At 40.8% G+C, this 12,152-nt stretch overlaps 1 protein-coding gene across 1 annotated transcript in view; it reads right to left on the bottom strand.

Moving 5' to 3' along the window:
• Window positions 1-12,152, bottom strand: part of TMEM131 (transmembrane protein 131) — an 88,240-nt gene that overhangs the window by 34,829 nt on the left and 41,259 nt on the right. Inside the window, exons 6-11 of the mRNA XM_077343452.1 lie at window positions 11,556-11,672; window positions 10,581-10,703; window positions 10,191-10,271; window positions 3,825-3,975; window positions 3,680-3,736; window positions 3,088-3,149 (exon numbers count right to left, since the gene is read on the bottom strand). Of these exons, the coding sequence (XP_077199567.1) occupies window positions 3,088-3,149; window positions 3,680-3,736; window positions 3,825-3,975; window positions 10,191-10,271; window positions 10,581-10,703; window positions 11,556-11,672 (591 nt within the window). The remainder of the gene's footprint in view (window positions 1-3,087; window positions 3,150-3,679; window positions 3,737-3,824; window positions 3,976-10,190; window positions 10,272-10,580; window positions 10,704-11,555; window positions 11,673-12,152) is intronic.

The raw sequence follows: 12,152 nt of genomic DNA, 5'->3' as shown, positions 1-12,152 counted from the left end.
AAAATACTGATTTTAAAAATGAAGTTTATTATAGATTGAAATTAAACACTGTGGAAAGTAATTGGAACACCATTATTACATGTCAAAAACAATAGGGGGTTGTATAAAATACAACTCACATAAATATATTTAGTGTAACAATTCAAAACGTTAATTAGACTGTTTTAGTCTACTTTCTGAGCTCCAGATGTTTTATTAAAAAGGTGTACCATATTGGTGAAAATTTCTATTCTTGCCTGAAGAGTTTTTACGGCTTCCAAAACTGCATCAGCAGACTATCACAACTATCAAAGTAGCTTTTATTATGATAATCAAAAAGGTGATAAGAATCTTGCCTTAGGTCTATCCACAGACTTTTATAGAACTGATATTTATGCTGCCTTGATGGTCTACTATATGGAGACCCTCCGTACGAGGGAAGAAAACACCCAGTGCCTACCTCATTTAATTATATTACTACCACACATATCTATACCGCCTCTTTCCACTACAAAGTAAACACAACCCTCTGAACATTAGGCAGCACCATATAGAAGGAAACGCAAAAAGCTGTTTAAGAAGACACTTTCAAAAGAGAGCACCAGAATCCTCCTGAAGAGCTATTTGAACAGCAGGGAGAAAATGATCCTCAAGCAATTTCAACTTGGGTATGGATCTCCTGTTGTATATTGTATATAATCACAAGAGAAGTTTTAAGTAGTATAATGGAAGAGAAACCACTGTGTTTTTATCAATGCAGCACAGCTCACTATTAAGGGCCAATCATCGTCATATCATCATAAAGTAAACATTAAGCCCTCGGGCACAGAAACGGAAGGGTTATAAATAGGCATATTTGAATATGTTAAAAGAAAAAAGGCAAGGAAGAAAGACTCTGCAGGCCTACCTATAAAAGTTAGTACAGGTAAGATTCCACAAGTATTGCATTTGGCAGGTGTAATATTAGCGTACAGACAAGATGCAGTTCTCCTGGTGTCTGGCTTAGATGCCTGCTAAATATAGTCTTGGCCTTTTTCTATGACATTAGGGTGCAGTGTGAAACTGGCTTCTTCCTTGCATCTAGTTTCTGTTGGAACAAGCTTTAGGAGACATACCCCTGCTCTCACCCCACCATGTTTACACAGAAGTGAGAGGAAGGGGAGGCCATCGGATACCTCTCCAATGCACTTAAAATGCAGGATGTCAGCAGAAAGCTAAGCAGTAATCCAAATACTAGACCCTGGACCATACAGACCATGCAGTCAATACCCTTGGGGCAAAAATTAGGGCAGCGCATCAGAGAACACACTTTTAAAAACACAGCACAAAGGACTGACTCTATAGATATCCCACTCAATAGTTGAACACATATCACCTTTGTTACCAAACAAACAGGGAAGACTTCAAGGAGAACCAACAAAGTTCTGTTTACCACAGAAGCATCACAGTGATTTCATTTTTACTCACTGATTCTATCACTAACGCCACTGTATGGCAAGTCACTCCATACTTTCCTCTACACTACATAAAGTCAGAGAAAGAAGAGACCAGACATGACAGTTTTTGAAAGGTCTGTCAAGGCTGAGAGTTTCCTGCAGAAAAAGAACAAGTGTGGGCTAGTGTCTACTAGTAATATTTATATGAGTGGTCATGCAAGTTATAACCTTTTGCATGCAAAAAGGCTGGCTTTACTTTGATAGATGCCAGATTTTGAGTATACGACCCAGCCAGGCATGGAGCCATCTTTAAAAGGAAAACAGCTTTTAATTTAACTTATTAAAGTTAACTAGGATCAGAGAACAAGTATTAGTATTTTTGCTGCCTGCAGGTGTTCAGTGTGACCATGATGCCCACTGGGGTGTGTGTGCAAAATAGAGTTTTGCTACAAGAGTTTAAAATACAATTCAGAAATGCAGCAGATATATGCATCTGATGAAGCGTCAATGCACACAAAAAGCTTATTAAACTTTGTTGGTGTTAAAGGTGCAACTGGACCCAAACTTTATTCTACTGCTTCAGACCAACCCAGCTACCAATGTGAATCTATTCCACCCATTCTACAAGTTCTAGAGCAATACCTAAGAACAGGGATTAAGACAACCAGGAAAACTTCAAAAATATTTGTAGATCATCTCAGGAACTTAATCTGGTGAAAAGTTTATTAAAGTGTCTAAGAGGAAACTCATAATAAGGACTTGGAATTTTACCCCTGAGAGCATTCAATGGTGCAGTCCTGAACTGAGTGACAACCTTCTAAATCCAGTGATATCACTGATCTTAAAAGGGTTCATTGCAAAGTCTTGTGTGTGTACACATTTTAAATCACTGCACTGCATAGCAGTTTTTGGAGAATGTAACTAACATGCTCCCATGTGCTTGTAAATGCATTTTTGAAGGCACTGACTAGTTACTCATGTATTTTTCAAGTCATCTCCCCTGAAGGACTTGTCTGAAATCAAAATGACTCTTTTGGAATTTCATGGAATTTATCGTGTTGCCATTTCTTCCTTCAAGGCAGTACCAGAACAGCAATTGTTTAAATTGTCCAATTACAAGTCCAAAGTAATAATTAAGGATGACTATGAAAATTAGAGCTATGAAAAAATGGTTGACTGCAAGCAACTTTTCCAAATGGACTACTAAAAAGTGACTTTGTTCCTGAGTAGAAAGTTGAGGAATACAAACATGGGTGGAGGAACTGGGAAGTTTTAGCTACACCAGACTGCAGTCTCTTTTCTTAACTTAGTTCATAGCAAGTGTATAATACGGGCTATGAAAATATTAAACCCCAATGTCAGCTCACAACTCCACCCATCTGTAACAAAACTGCAGAAAGACTACTGTCTTTTGCTGTCATTCTAGTCACAAAGGTTTTCTATGCCAGCACAGCACCCAATGCTGACAAGTTTCTTCTTTGAAACCAGGCAAGGTTACATCAAAAGAGGACGCCACCTCCACCTGGAAAAGATGAACTACATATAAGGTTAAATCATATAGTGAATGGAGAGGGAGATCAGATTCCAAGAGCATTGACGCCTAATGTTATTTCAGAAGCACAGAAGCAATGAAAACATAATGAGGTTGCTAAATTGGAGAGGCAATACTCACTGTTATTGGTACATCCTTTGTTCCTGAATTTAACAAATGTAGATTTAAAACCTTTGGCAGATCTGTTAAAAACAGTACATTTTAAATTAAATTCAAATAATTAACTATTTGTAGCAAATAATGAGCTCTTAAACAATGTAGTTCATTCCTGGCCAAAACATGACAGGATTCTTCAGATAGAAGTCTTTAAGACATATCTGCCCCTTGCCCTGCGCAGACTAATGCAGTTCTGATAAAGAAAATGTTCCTTAAAAGCTTTGAGGGTTGAGTGCCTTAATTATTTATACAGGAAATTAAGTAAGGAATCATGGGAATGCCCATCCATAGTGATCGTACAATAAAAGCAGTCAGGCACAACTGCAGCTTGTGTTTATTATGAGTTCTATTACACTGGCAGTATTAATTCATTTCTTTTTGGTACTCCCCAAGATACACACTCCAGGGATAATCTGGTAAATATAGATTATACACTGTCAAGAACCCTCCCCACCCTAGTCCCTTCCTTGGAAAGTCTAAGATACACCAGAAACAAAACTGGGGCATCTTTATACGCAGTTTTTGCTAAGCAAGGTACATTACATATATGACTCACCATGTGTTCTCAGTGTACCAAAATCTAGCATTTCTGTTGATGAATAAATTCCAGGGGCTTGAAAAGACAAAGAACAGAATGAGTATCTGCCCTTTACTGCAGTGCGGAAATAAACCAAGCAGATGAACAATTATGCTGTACAAACCTGTTGTGACTTCTACCTCTACTGGGAGAATAATAAACTCTGTGCTGTCTGAGGCATTTGTTTTTATTCGAATGAAAGCTGTGTAATTATCTGCTTCTCTTGAAGAAAAACTGGCTCTCATAACGCCTTTAGTTTCATATGGAGGGATTTCCTATTGAGACAGACAATGATACAGAATTACAGCATCTGTACACGTCTAATAAACCCATCGATTATACAACTAAAGTATTCACCATAATTTTCTTGTTTAAGTTCACAGCTTTAACATGTTGAGGTGGAAGCTGGTTGCTCAACTCAAATGTACACATGCACAATGAGTTCAGAATCAAACTTGTGGATTATTCAGACTCAAATACCAGTAGTCAAGAAACAGAAGTTTTCCAAGGCAAGCTGAGCTAGTGCTGTTGCCCATACATATCAACATTTTATCTCCTATATATTTGGATAATGACAACTGCATACAAACAGCATTTTCAATTTCCCCCAAGGTTTTTCACAAAGTCACACAAATTAATGTTTATTAACATGCATGCATGCATGCACGCAAACACACACACACTCACCCACCCACCCACACACACACACACACACACACACACACACACACCATACAGGTTTGGAGAGTGAAGCTACACAAACCCATTCTCACATGAGATCCACTCTCCAAACTCAGATGCATGTTTTTTTCTCTCTATGCATTCAATTTTTCTGAAAAACCCTACCCTTTTAACTATACCCAAGCGAATACAACAATTAAGAAAGAAAAAATTTATATTAATCAAAAAGAGGGGGGGAAAGCATAAAGGAACCACATGTCATCATTCTCCATAAAATGACATGCATTATACCCCAATCGAGAACACTTTTAGCAATAAGCCAATGGCAGGGTGGATTCTACCCTCCTCTCAATGTCTCTCACACTGCAGCTCCTCTACTTTCTCCCAGTCAATGGCTGTCACTTACTTCTATAACAGACAGTAATGGAAAGCATTTGGAGGCACTTGGGAGTAAAAGCTATTCTCCCTCCTCCCGTATAAAGAGCTGAATCACCCCTGCCACAGCCAGTTCATCAACTCCAAACTGCTGAATGTCAAACGGGGGAGAGAGAGGGAGAGAGAGAGGGGGGGGGGAATAGTTCAATTATCTGATGGAGGACGATTCTGGCACATTGTCAGAACAAGGGACAATATTAATCATACCGGTGGGCTAGATAACCAGGACCAAAGCCCAGGGCTTCACTTCACTAATTAGTGTTTTCTGAAGTTCACAAAAACTGATCCCAGATTAGTGAGGTTTGGGTTCTAACATGCAGCCTTGACTCATATCAATCACAGGACACAGATTAGCAGGTAAGAAAGGGAGAGGAGACTGATTTCTGCTCTTCTTTAATCCTAGTCACCTGATTCTACAACTTAACATTCAAACACAAGCCTGTACCTGTTGTCACAGAGATGGAGTGAAAACAGGCTACCTGCTTCCTGCCCTGACTGATAGTTGTGTATCTAAAACATTTCATCCCACCCTCCCAACCCACTAGGACCTTTGATGCAGCAAACAGTTAATAAACATCAACTCTAAAAACAATATATAGAACTGCATGTAATGCAAACAGGAAGAAGAATATACATCCAGATAAGAGAACACCCAAACAAAACAAGTTCACCTGCTAGAAGAAAACGGTGATAAGAACAATCACCTTGTGAATTCCACTATTTTGGTGGCATAATCAAGGAGGCCTTTTCATAGGTATATTGGTCCTGAAAAATTGGTATCTACTGATATTCCCAAATTCCAATACCAGTACGGTATTTCAATTCAGTAATATTCGAGAATACTGAATATTTTCGGGTCCATTATATCCTATGGGAACCATCAAAAGTCAATGGCAAGTCTGGGAAGGGGAGGTAGGGAAACCAAACGTCATAATTGATGAAGCCTTTCCTTAAAAGAACCCCCAAGTTTCAAAAAGATGGGACCAGGGAGTCCAATTCTATGGGCACTTAAAGAAGGTGTCCCTGTCCTCCATTGTTTCCAATGGGGAAAAATAGTGAGGCAATACATGCTCAGCAGATTGTCCCAGAGAATCTCTGCAGTAGACAGTGTGTGTGTGTTATTTTTGCAAGGCCAGCAGCAAAACCAGTGCAAAGTGTCCGCCAGAACCTGTGCCACTGTGACAGTGCCAAAACCCAATAAGACTAACTTCAACTCTCAGAATCTCTGTAGTAGAAACTGAGCATTTCTGCAAGGAGAGCAGAACCAGTGCAACCAGCAGCACAACCCACTGACAATGTGGCAGCAATGAAAACCCAACAGAACTAACCAATGCCACACCAGAGAATCCCAGCAGGGGCGTTTAAAAAGCAAGGGCAGCAAAACACTCACTTTTGCTAGCCCACCCGGACCAAGCCCAGCCCAATACACAGAAGCCCAGTAATGTTTTGTTTTCTTCCACAAAGTCAAGGGCAAACCCAGAGAAATCTTATACACCATTTTCCCAGCAAAGGTCTCAGAAAGTGAGAGGGAGGGGGTTGTGTTCACCCTAATCCTCCTTTCTTGGCAGGAGCACACCAACCATCACTGTCTCAGTGAAGGAGCCTTAGCCTAGCAGCTGCAGCTGCCCTTCATCAGCACAGGCTCTCCTTTTCTCACCTCCCACCTCTGCAAGGAGGAGGACAAATTCATTATTTATGGTGCTCCTGTGGGTTCCGCTGGTTCCTGTTTGGCACTGGGACACACACAGGTCGCACAATCCTACTCTACCCTTCCCATCAAGAAGAACAACAGCTTTTGTGCAGCTGTTTTAATTTTTTTTTAAAAGAAAACTATGTTTGGTGATTAGGTATAAGCCACTGATTAAACTGGATGCAGAAAACGGGAGATTCTGTACCTAGGACCTGTTTTGGTTTTACTGAATAAACTACAAAAATAAACTGCAAATATAGAAGAGAATAAATTTGAATGTATTGGATATGTCACCGAGGTCAATCATCTTTTTCTTTTGTTGGGGTCTCTCTGAGGTCGACCGACTTTCTTTTCGTTGTTTTAATTTCAGCGTGCAATTTTAGTTTGGGGTGGCTGGAGATTCAGTTAATGAACTATGAGTGCAGCACCTTCAACATCGCCCTCTGCTGCACTCCTATCAGGGCTCTGTCGAGATATTTTGGGGCAGGTAGATTCAGAATGGCTGTGGGAAGATTGGTGAGCCATTTCTATGCAAATCCAATGGGTTAATGTCCCTGCTACTTCCTTCTAGTCTCATTTTAATTTTGGGAATAATGTTTTGCTCCAACTTCCCAGCACAGACTGAGAGAGGATGAAGGCACAAGTATGTCCTCATTTCAGTCATCCTCAAAGTCCTAGACCAGGTAGCTGAACATTGGCAAGTTAACCTTCAGGAACATCAACTGTTCAACTGTCCCGGGGAGCAGACATAAGTGATGTGAGCTGACAATGTTGCCCACATGAGTAAAAACCCACTCACTCTGCATGCTCATTGGAGGGCATCAGAGAAACCTCTGGGCCACGGCAAAGAGGACTGGCCAGACAGCCTCCTTCATGATCAAGTAGCTCAGCAGACTGATGACCCATGATTCATCAGGCTCTGCAAGGTACTCCCTCATCATTGCAGATGCTGTGTCCTGTCTGATGTACCTACCACTCCCAGAGGGGCTGGGGATCCATCCTATGAGTGCCATCTCATGGGCGGGGTGGTGGTGGATGCTGCGTAGTGGGGGATGAACAGCAAAAGAGCTGCTTTAATTCCCTGTTCCTCAGCTCACACTGTGCCCCACTTGGCCCATATGCATTCAACTCGCCAGGAGAGCTGGTTTCTCCAGTGAATGAGCTTGTTGGTCCACTTAGCAGTCTTGCTCTTGATGCATGAGTCAAACATGGTCATGAACATGTAGACCTCCTGCTATGGGAGAGGTCAAGACAGGCCTTTAATCCGTCTTGCAGTCTTTTCACCACCATGTGCACTGCTGGGACCATGTCAGTATGTCCTAAAACTGGCTCCAGAAAGGAGGCTAAGTCCCCACAAGCTGTTTGAATCACAGGGATGACCAGAGCCAGACCAGCCATGTCATATGAGGGCATCTCTGTGTAGTAGCTTTTAAACGGCCCAAGAACTTCCACCATCTGAGAGACAGTCAGCTAGTACTCCTGGGTGAGCCAGCTCTCTCTTTGAATTAGCCCATCTCAGAGATCAGGGTAGCCTGAGCTCTCTTCTTCTCAGGGTAGCCTGAGCTCTCTTCTCTTCTTAGAGCATGGAAGAGGAGGAGTTACAGTGCATGCTCACATCAAGCAGTGCATTAGCATGCCTGTCAGTGTCTGCTTCTTGTGCAGTAGATAGGTGTCCTTCATACTGCAAGAGAAGTAGCCCATAATGTGCCACCATTTAAGGAGATGCCTGAGTTCACAGAATAAGTGGAGGGGAAAAGCACCACAGTCCCCCCCCCCCACTCACCAAAGAAGAGAAAAAGCAAAGTATGGTGAAGAGAGAGAAACCAGACAGAAAACCCACACACATAAGCCCCCTTCCGAACCAAAAATGAGTATGTGAATCAATTCTTAAGCATCTCCAAAATACCAAAGAACCAAACGCCTCCTCACAGGCCCAAATAGCAACAAAATTTAACCCAAATAAAATCATCAAACGAGAAGAAGCTTCTCTAAACTAAGGATCAAGTCAAGAAACCAAAAAAGGCCTGAGTCTGAGGCCCTTGACCTCACTCCTCCCCACAACCACCAGGTTCAAACAAATAGCAAAAAACAACAAACTGTGAAGCTACAAAACCAGAAAACAATAAGAATAAAACAAAGGAACCAAAGTAAATAAAAATCCTGAGGCCCTTGGCCTAACCCTCATCCCTTCAACCTACCGCCCACCAAGCCCAAAAAACAACTAACTGTGAAGTAAGAACACTTTAAAAAATGTTCACTCAAGCCAGTTGCTATCTCCCCCTGGCAGGTAGGATCTGATTAGAAGTCCACAGCAAAGTCTCTCAGACAGCAGGAGTTTGGCTCACAGCCACAGTTGAAGCCAAAGCCAGTGTACACTCTCCAACCCTCTGTCAGCAGCAACAGACTTAGCTCAGCCAGACCCTTGCTTTTATGCTCTTTGGCCATGCACAGAAAAGTTTTTTTTAAAAAAGAACAAATGTTTGTGATTGGATAAAGAACAGTTTTCCCACTAATCTGAAATCCTATCTGTCAAATCCTCCCCTCCCTCTTGTTCCCTGGGAAATGGGATGGGGAAAGCAAGATAGTTACTGTTGAACTTCACATTTGAAGCCACCAACAACTTTGCAACTTGCAAACTTGTAATGTCATTTGCAAAAACTTTGCAATAATTGGCTCTAGCTCCCCACAAAGCGCTTTTGCAACTGAGTTCCAGACGTGCCTCTTCCCCTTCCTCCTGTTATCCTGGAAACCAGAGCAAAAGGTTTGAAAGATCCCTAGAGGAGAAAATTGAAAGGTAACTTTGTAGCCCTTTAAAGTTTAAACCTCTCCAACAGCTGCTATTTGGTCTAGCTAAATAAAAGCCAAATATTTTGTGGTTCATTTGGCATCAACTATTCTGGTAACCAGATTCTCAAATCTGTATTAGAAAAAAAAAATCTCTAATCTTTTTTTGGCTTGCCTAAACCAGTCTAGCCAGAGGTGATGGAGGCACCCAAAGCAGGGCCCTGTAATGGGTTGACCGTATGACTGTAATGGGATGGGTAAGTTGATGTGGAAGCAGGCAGTCCTTCAGGTATGTTGCTCTCAATATCCTTAAGGCTTTAAAGGTCAACACTAACACCTTGAATTAGATCCAGAAAAAAATAGGAAAGCCAGGGCAAATGGGTCAAGATGGATATATGGTTCCTATGACTGACTAGTCAATAATCCTAGCTCAAGATTGTCCTGAGCACTCTTCCAATCACAGCCCCACACTGTAGCAATCCAGATTCACCATGGCATGCACCACAGTGTCAAGAACTTTGTTATACAGAAAAGGCTGCAACAAGCACTTCTGGCCTCTATTGCCACTTGCTTATTCAACATGAGGGCGGCAGCAGGCAGCAGCAGAGGAGCCATGGCAATGGCCGCTTCCACGCTGCCTGACCGTTGTGCGCCTGTCTGTGTGCATTCACACGCACGATCGCTCTCATGCACTGCCCGTGCGTGTGCACACGCTGACCCTGCCACTGAAGCAGTTGGGGTTGCCAACTCAGAGTGGTTGAGAACCACTGATTTATACTCTACTGATTATAAAAAAATGCAAAGAACTTGGCAGCATTTAATGTCCACTTGTAAAGAGGACTGTTCGGTTGGTGCATCTTGATAGTATGTATAATATCAACTAGTGTTTATACCACTTACCCACAGTTTTCTTGTACTACCTTGCTGGCCTGTTGGAAGCTCTAGATGGAGATCACCTCCACTTGAATACATTTCCACCACCTACAAGGAGAGACAAACATTAAACAATGGTGTGTAAGTAAAACATATGCTATCAAAACATCACCCCCACAACTACCTTTGGGAAATTTGTACACAACAAGAAAGCCTTCCATGCGTGTATAATCAAATACATCTTCTTTTAAAATAAAGCAAATGTTTCTGCTTCTACTTTGAATTTTTAAGTCTCTTTAATTTATTTGAGGCAGATGAAAGAAAACATTTAAGGAACATCTGGAATACTTTTAATAAAGTACAAAACCCATATTTTAGGAAGAAATTAGAGATATGAAAGTGCTACATTTCGCTTACCTGCAAGGGTTCACTGTGGGGGTTGTGTATATTTATTAGGGGAGAAAAACTGCTATTTACAGGAACTTTTGCCCCTATAAAGGGGCGTAGTCTATAGGGGTTAGGTACTCCAACACCAAACACCTGTTAATAAAGAAAACAAAATGTTTGTGCTACAATGTGTGTTTTCATCTTCTTCCCCTGTTGAATTTATTTTGGAAAGCCTTTTTTTTAAGACACTGTATCCATTTGTATATCAAAATTGGCTTTGGATATTCTTTCCCATGCCCTAATGCAATCTAAGATTTGGAAGGTGGCCACGAAAGGATACAATCTTTTCAACACTAAAACAATTCAATTCCCCCCTCCTTGTAAAGATCCACCTCACCCTTTCTTTAGTGACATCTCATCATTAGGTTAAAATTATGCTTTTTAAAGAAAGCTTTGGGGACCCTTGGCTAATATGAATGGCTATTAATAGTTCTAATGGGCTTCTTGCTTTTTGTTCCACTTGTGTGGTTATTTTTATCTGTTACTATTTATATTTATGTTGCATCTCTGTTGACAATGTTTCTGGATTTTCTAAATGCAGACGTTAGCCATTTTATTTATTCATTAGCAACCTTGAAAATGCTTTTCTATCAAAAGGCCGAGTATAAATATTTAAAAAAATCAATAGACAAATAGTATAATGGCCCTTATTCTCAGAGTCTTATGGTATTCTATAAGCATGCTCTTAGTTTAATGACATCTTGCGAAATCTCCACCCAAGAATGCAGGAATATCAACAGGGCCTAATATTATCGTGAATACCCATTCAACTAAAAGTTTCATCTTTTAAAAAAATTTATTATTACATTTTAACCCACCCTTCCCCGAAAACACTGAAATCTGAATCAGTAGCAAGTTGTTGGTGTATATAAAGGCATAAACAATAGGTTTCCCCCCACTACTTGCAACAGCTTATGAAGAATTAAAAACTGCATTTCTTCTTACCTGGTAAGTAAATACCCCATGATTAGATGTATTAATAAATAAAGTGTTTTCTACATTTCCCACCATTCTTGCAAGAAAAACTACATCAAATGATGTGTTCCCTCCTGGGAGAATTTTCTGAAAAGCAAGCAACAAAAGACAAAAGCTAATATAATGCACTGTTCATTGGGAGGAGGGGGGTATAGTATCTCAAGTGCACCATAACACTTCTTAATGAATACTGATCAGCAGAGAAAGATGATGTAAGAATACGCCACAGAAACAAAAGGAGGCTATGTTACAGCAGATTTAGTAGAACTGTACCTGTGCTGAACTACTTCCCTTTGAGAATCCAGACCATAATGTCAACAAAGACTAGCATTAAAAACCCAAATGGCAGCTATCACTTTAAACTACCCACTGTCTTTAAAGCACAATTACGTCCAAATATCAAAAGTGAGGTGGATTCAACTTTCCTCCGACTTGTGGAGGAAGGCTTCAAACTTCAGCCAAAGGGAAAGGTGGGATATAAATATTTTCATCCATCTACTTCGCTCTGTCGAGTGGTAAGATAGGGATAGGCTCCACCCTAGTTCAAATATTCTTGTAAACTACTGA

This window comes from Paroedura picta, chromosome 6 (genome assembly GCF_049243985.1).
Source record: "Paroedura picta isolate Pp20150507F chromosome 6, Ppicta_v3.0, whole genome shotgun sequence".
Lineage (NCBI taxonomy): Eukaryota > Metazoa > Chordata > Lepidosauria > Squamata > Gekkonidae > Paroedura > Paroedura picta.
This window is presented reverse-complemented; position numbering and strand designations above follow the sequence as displayed.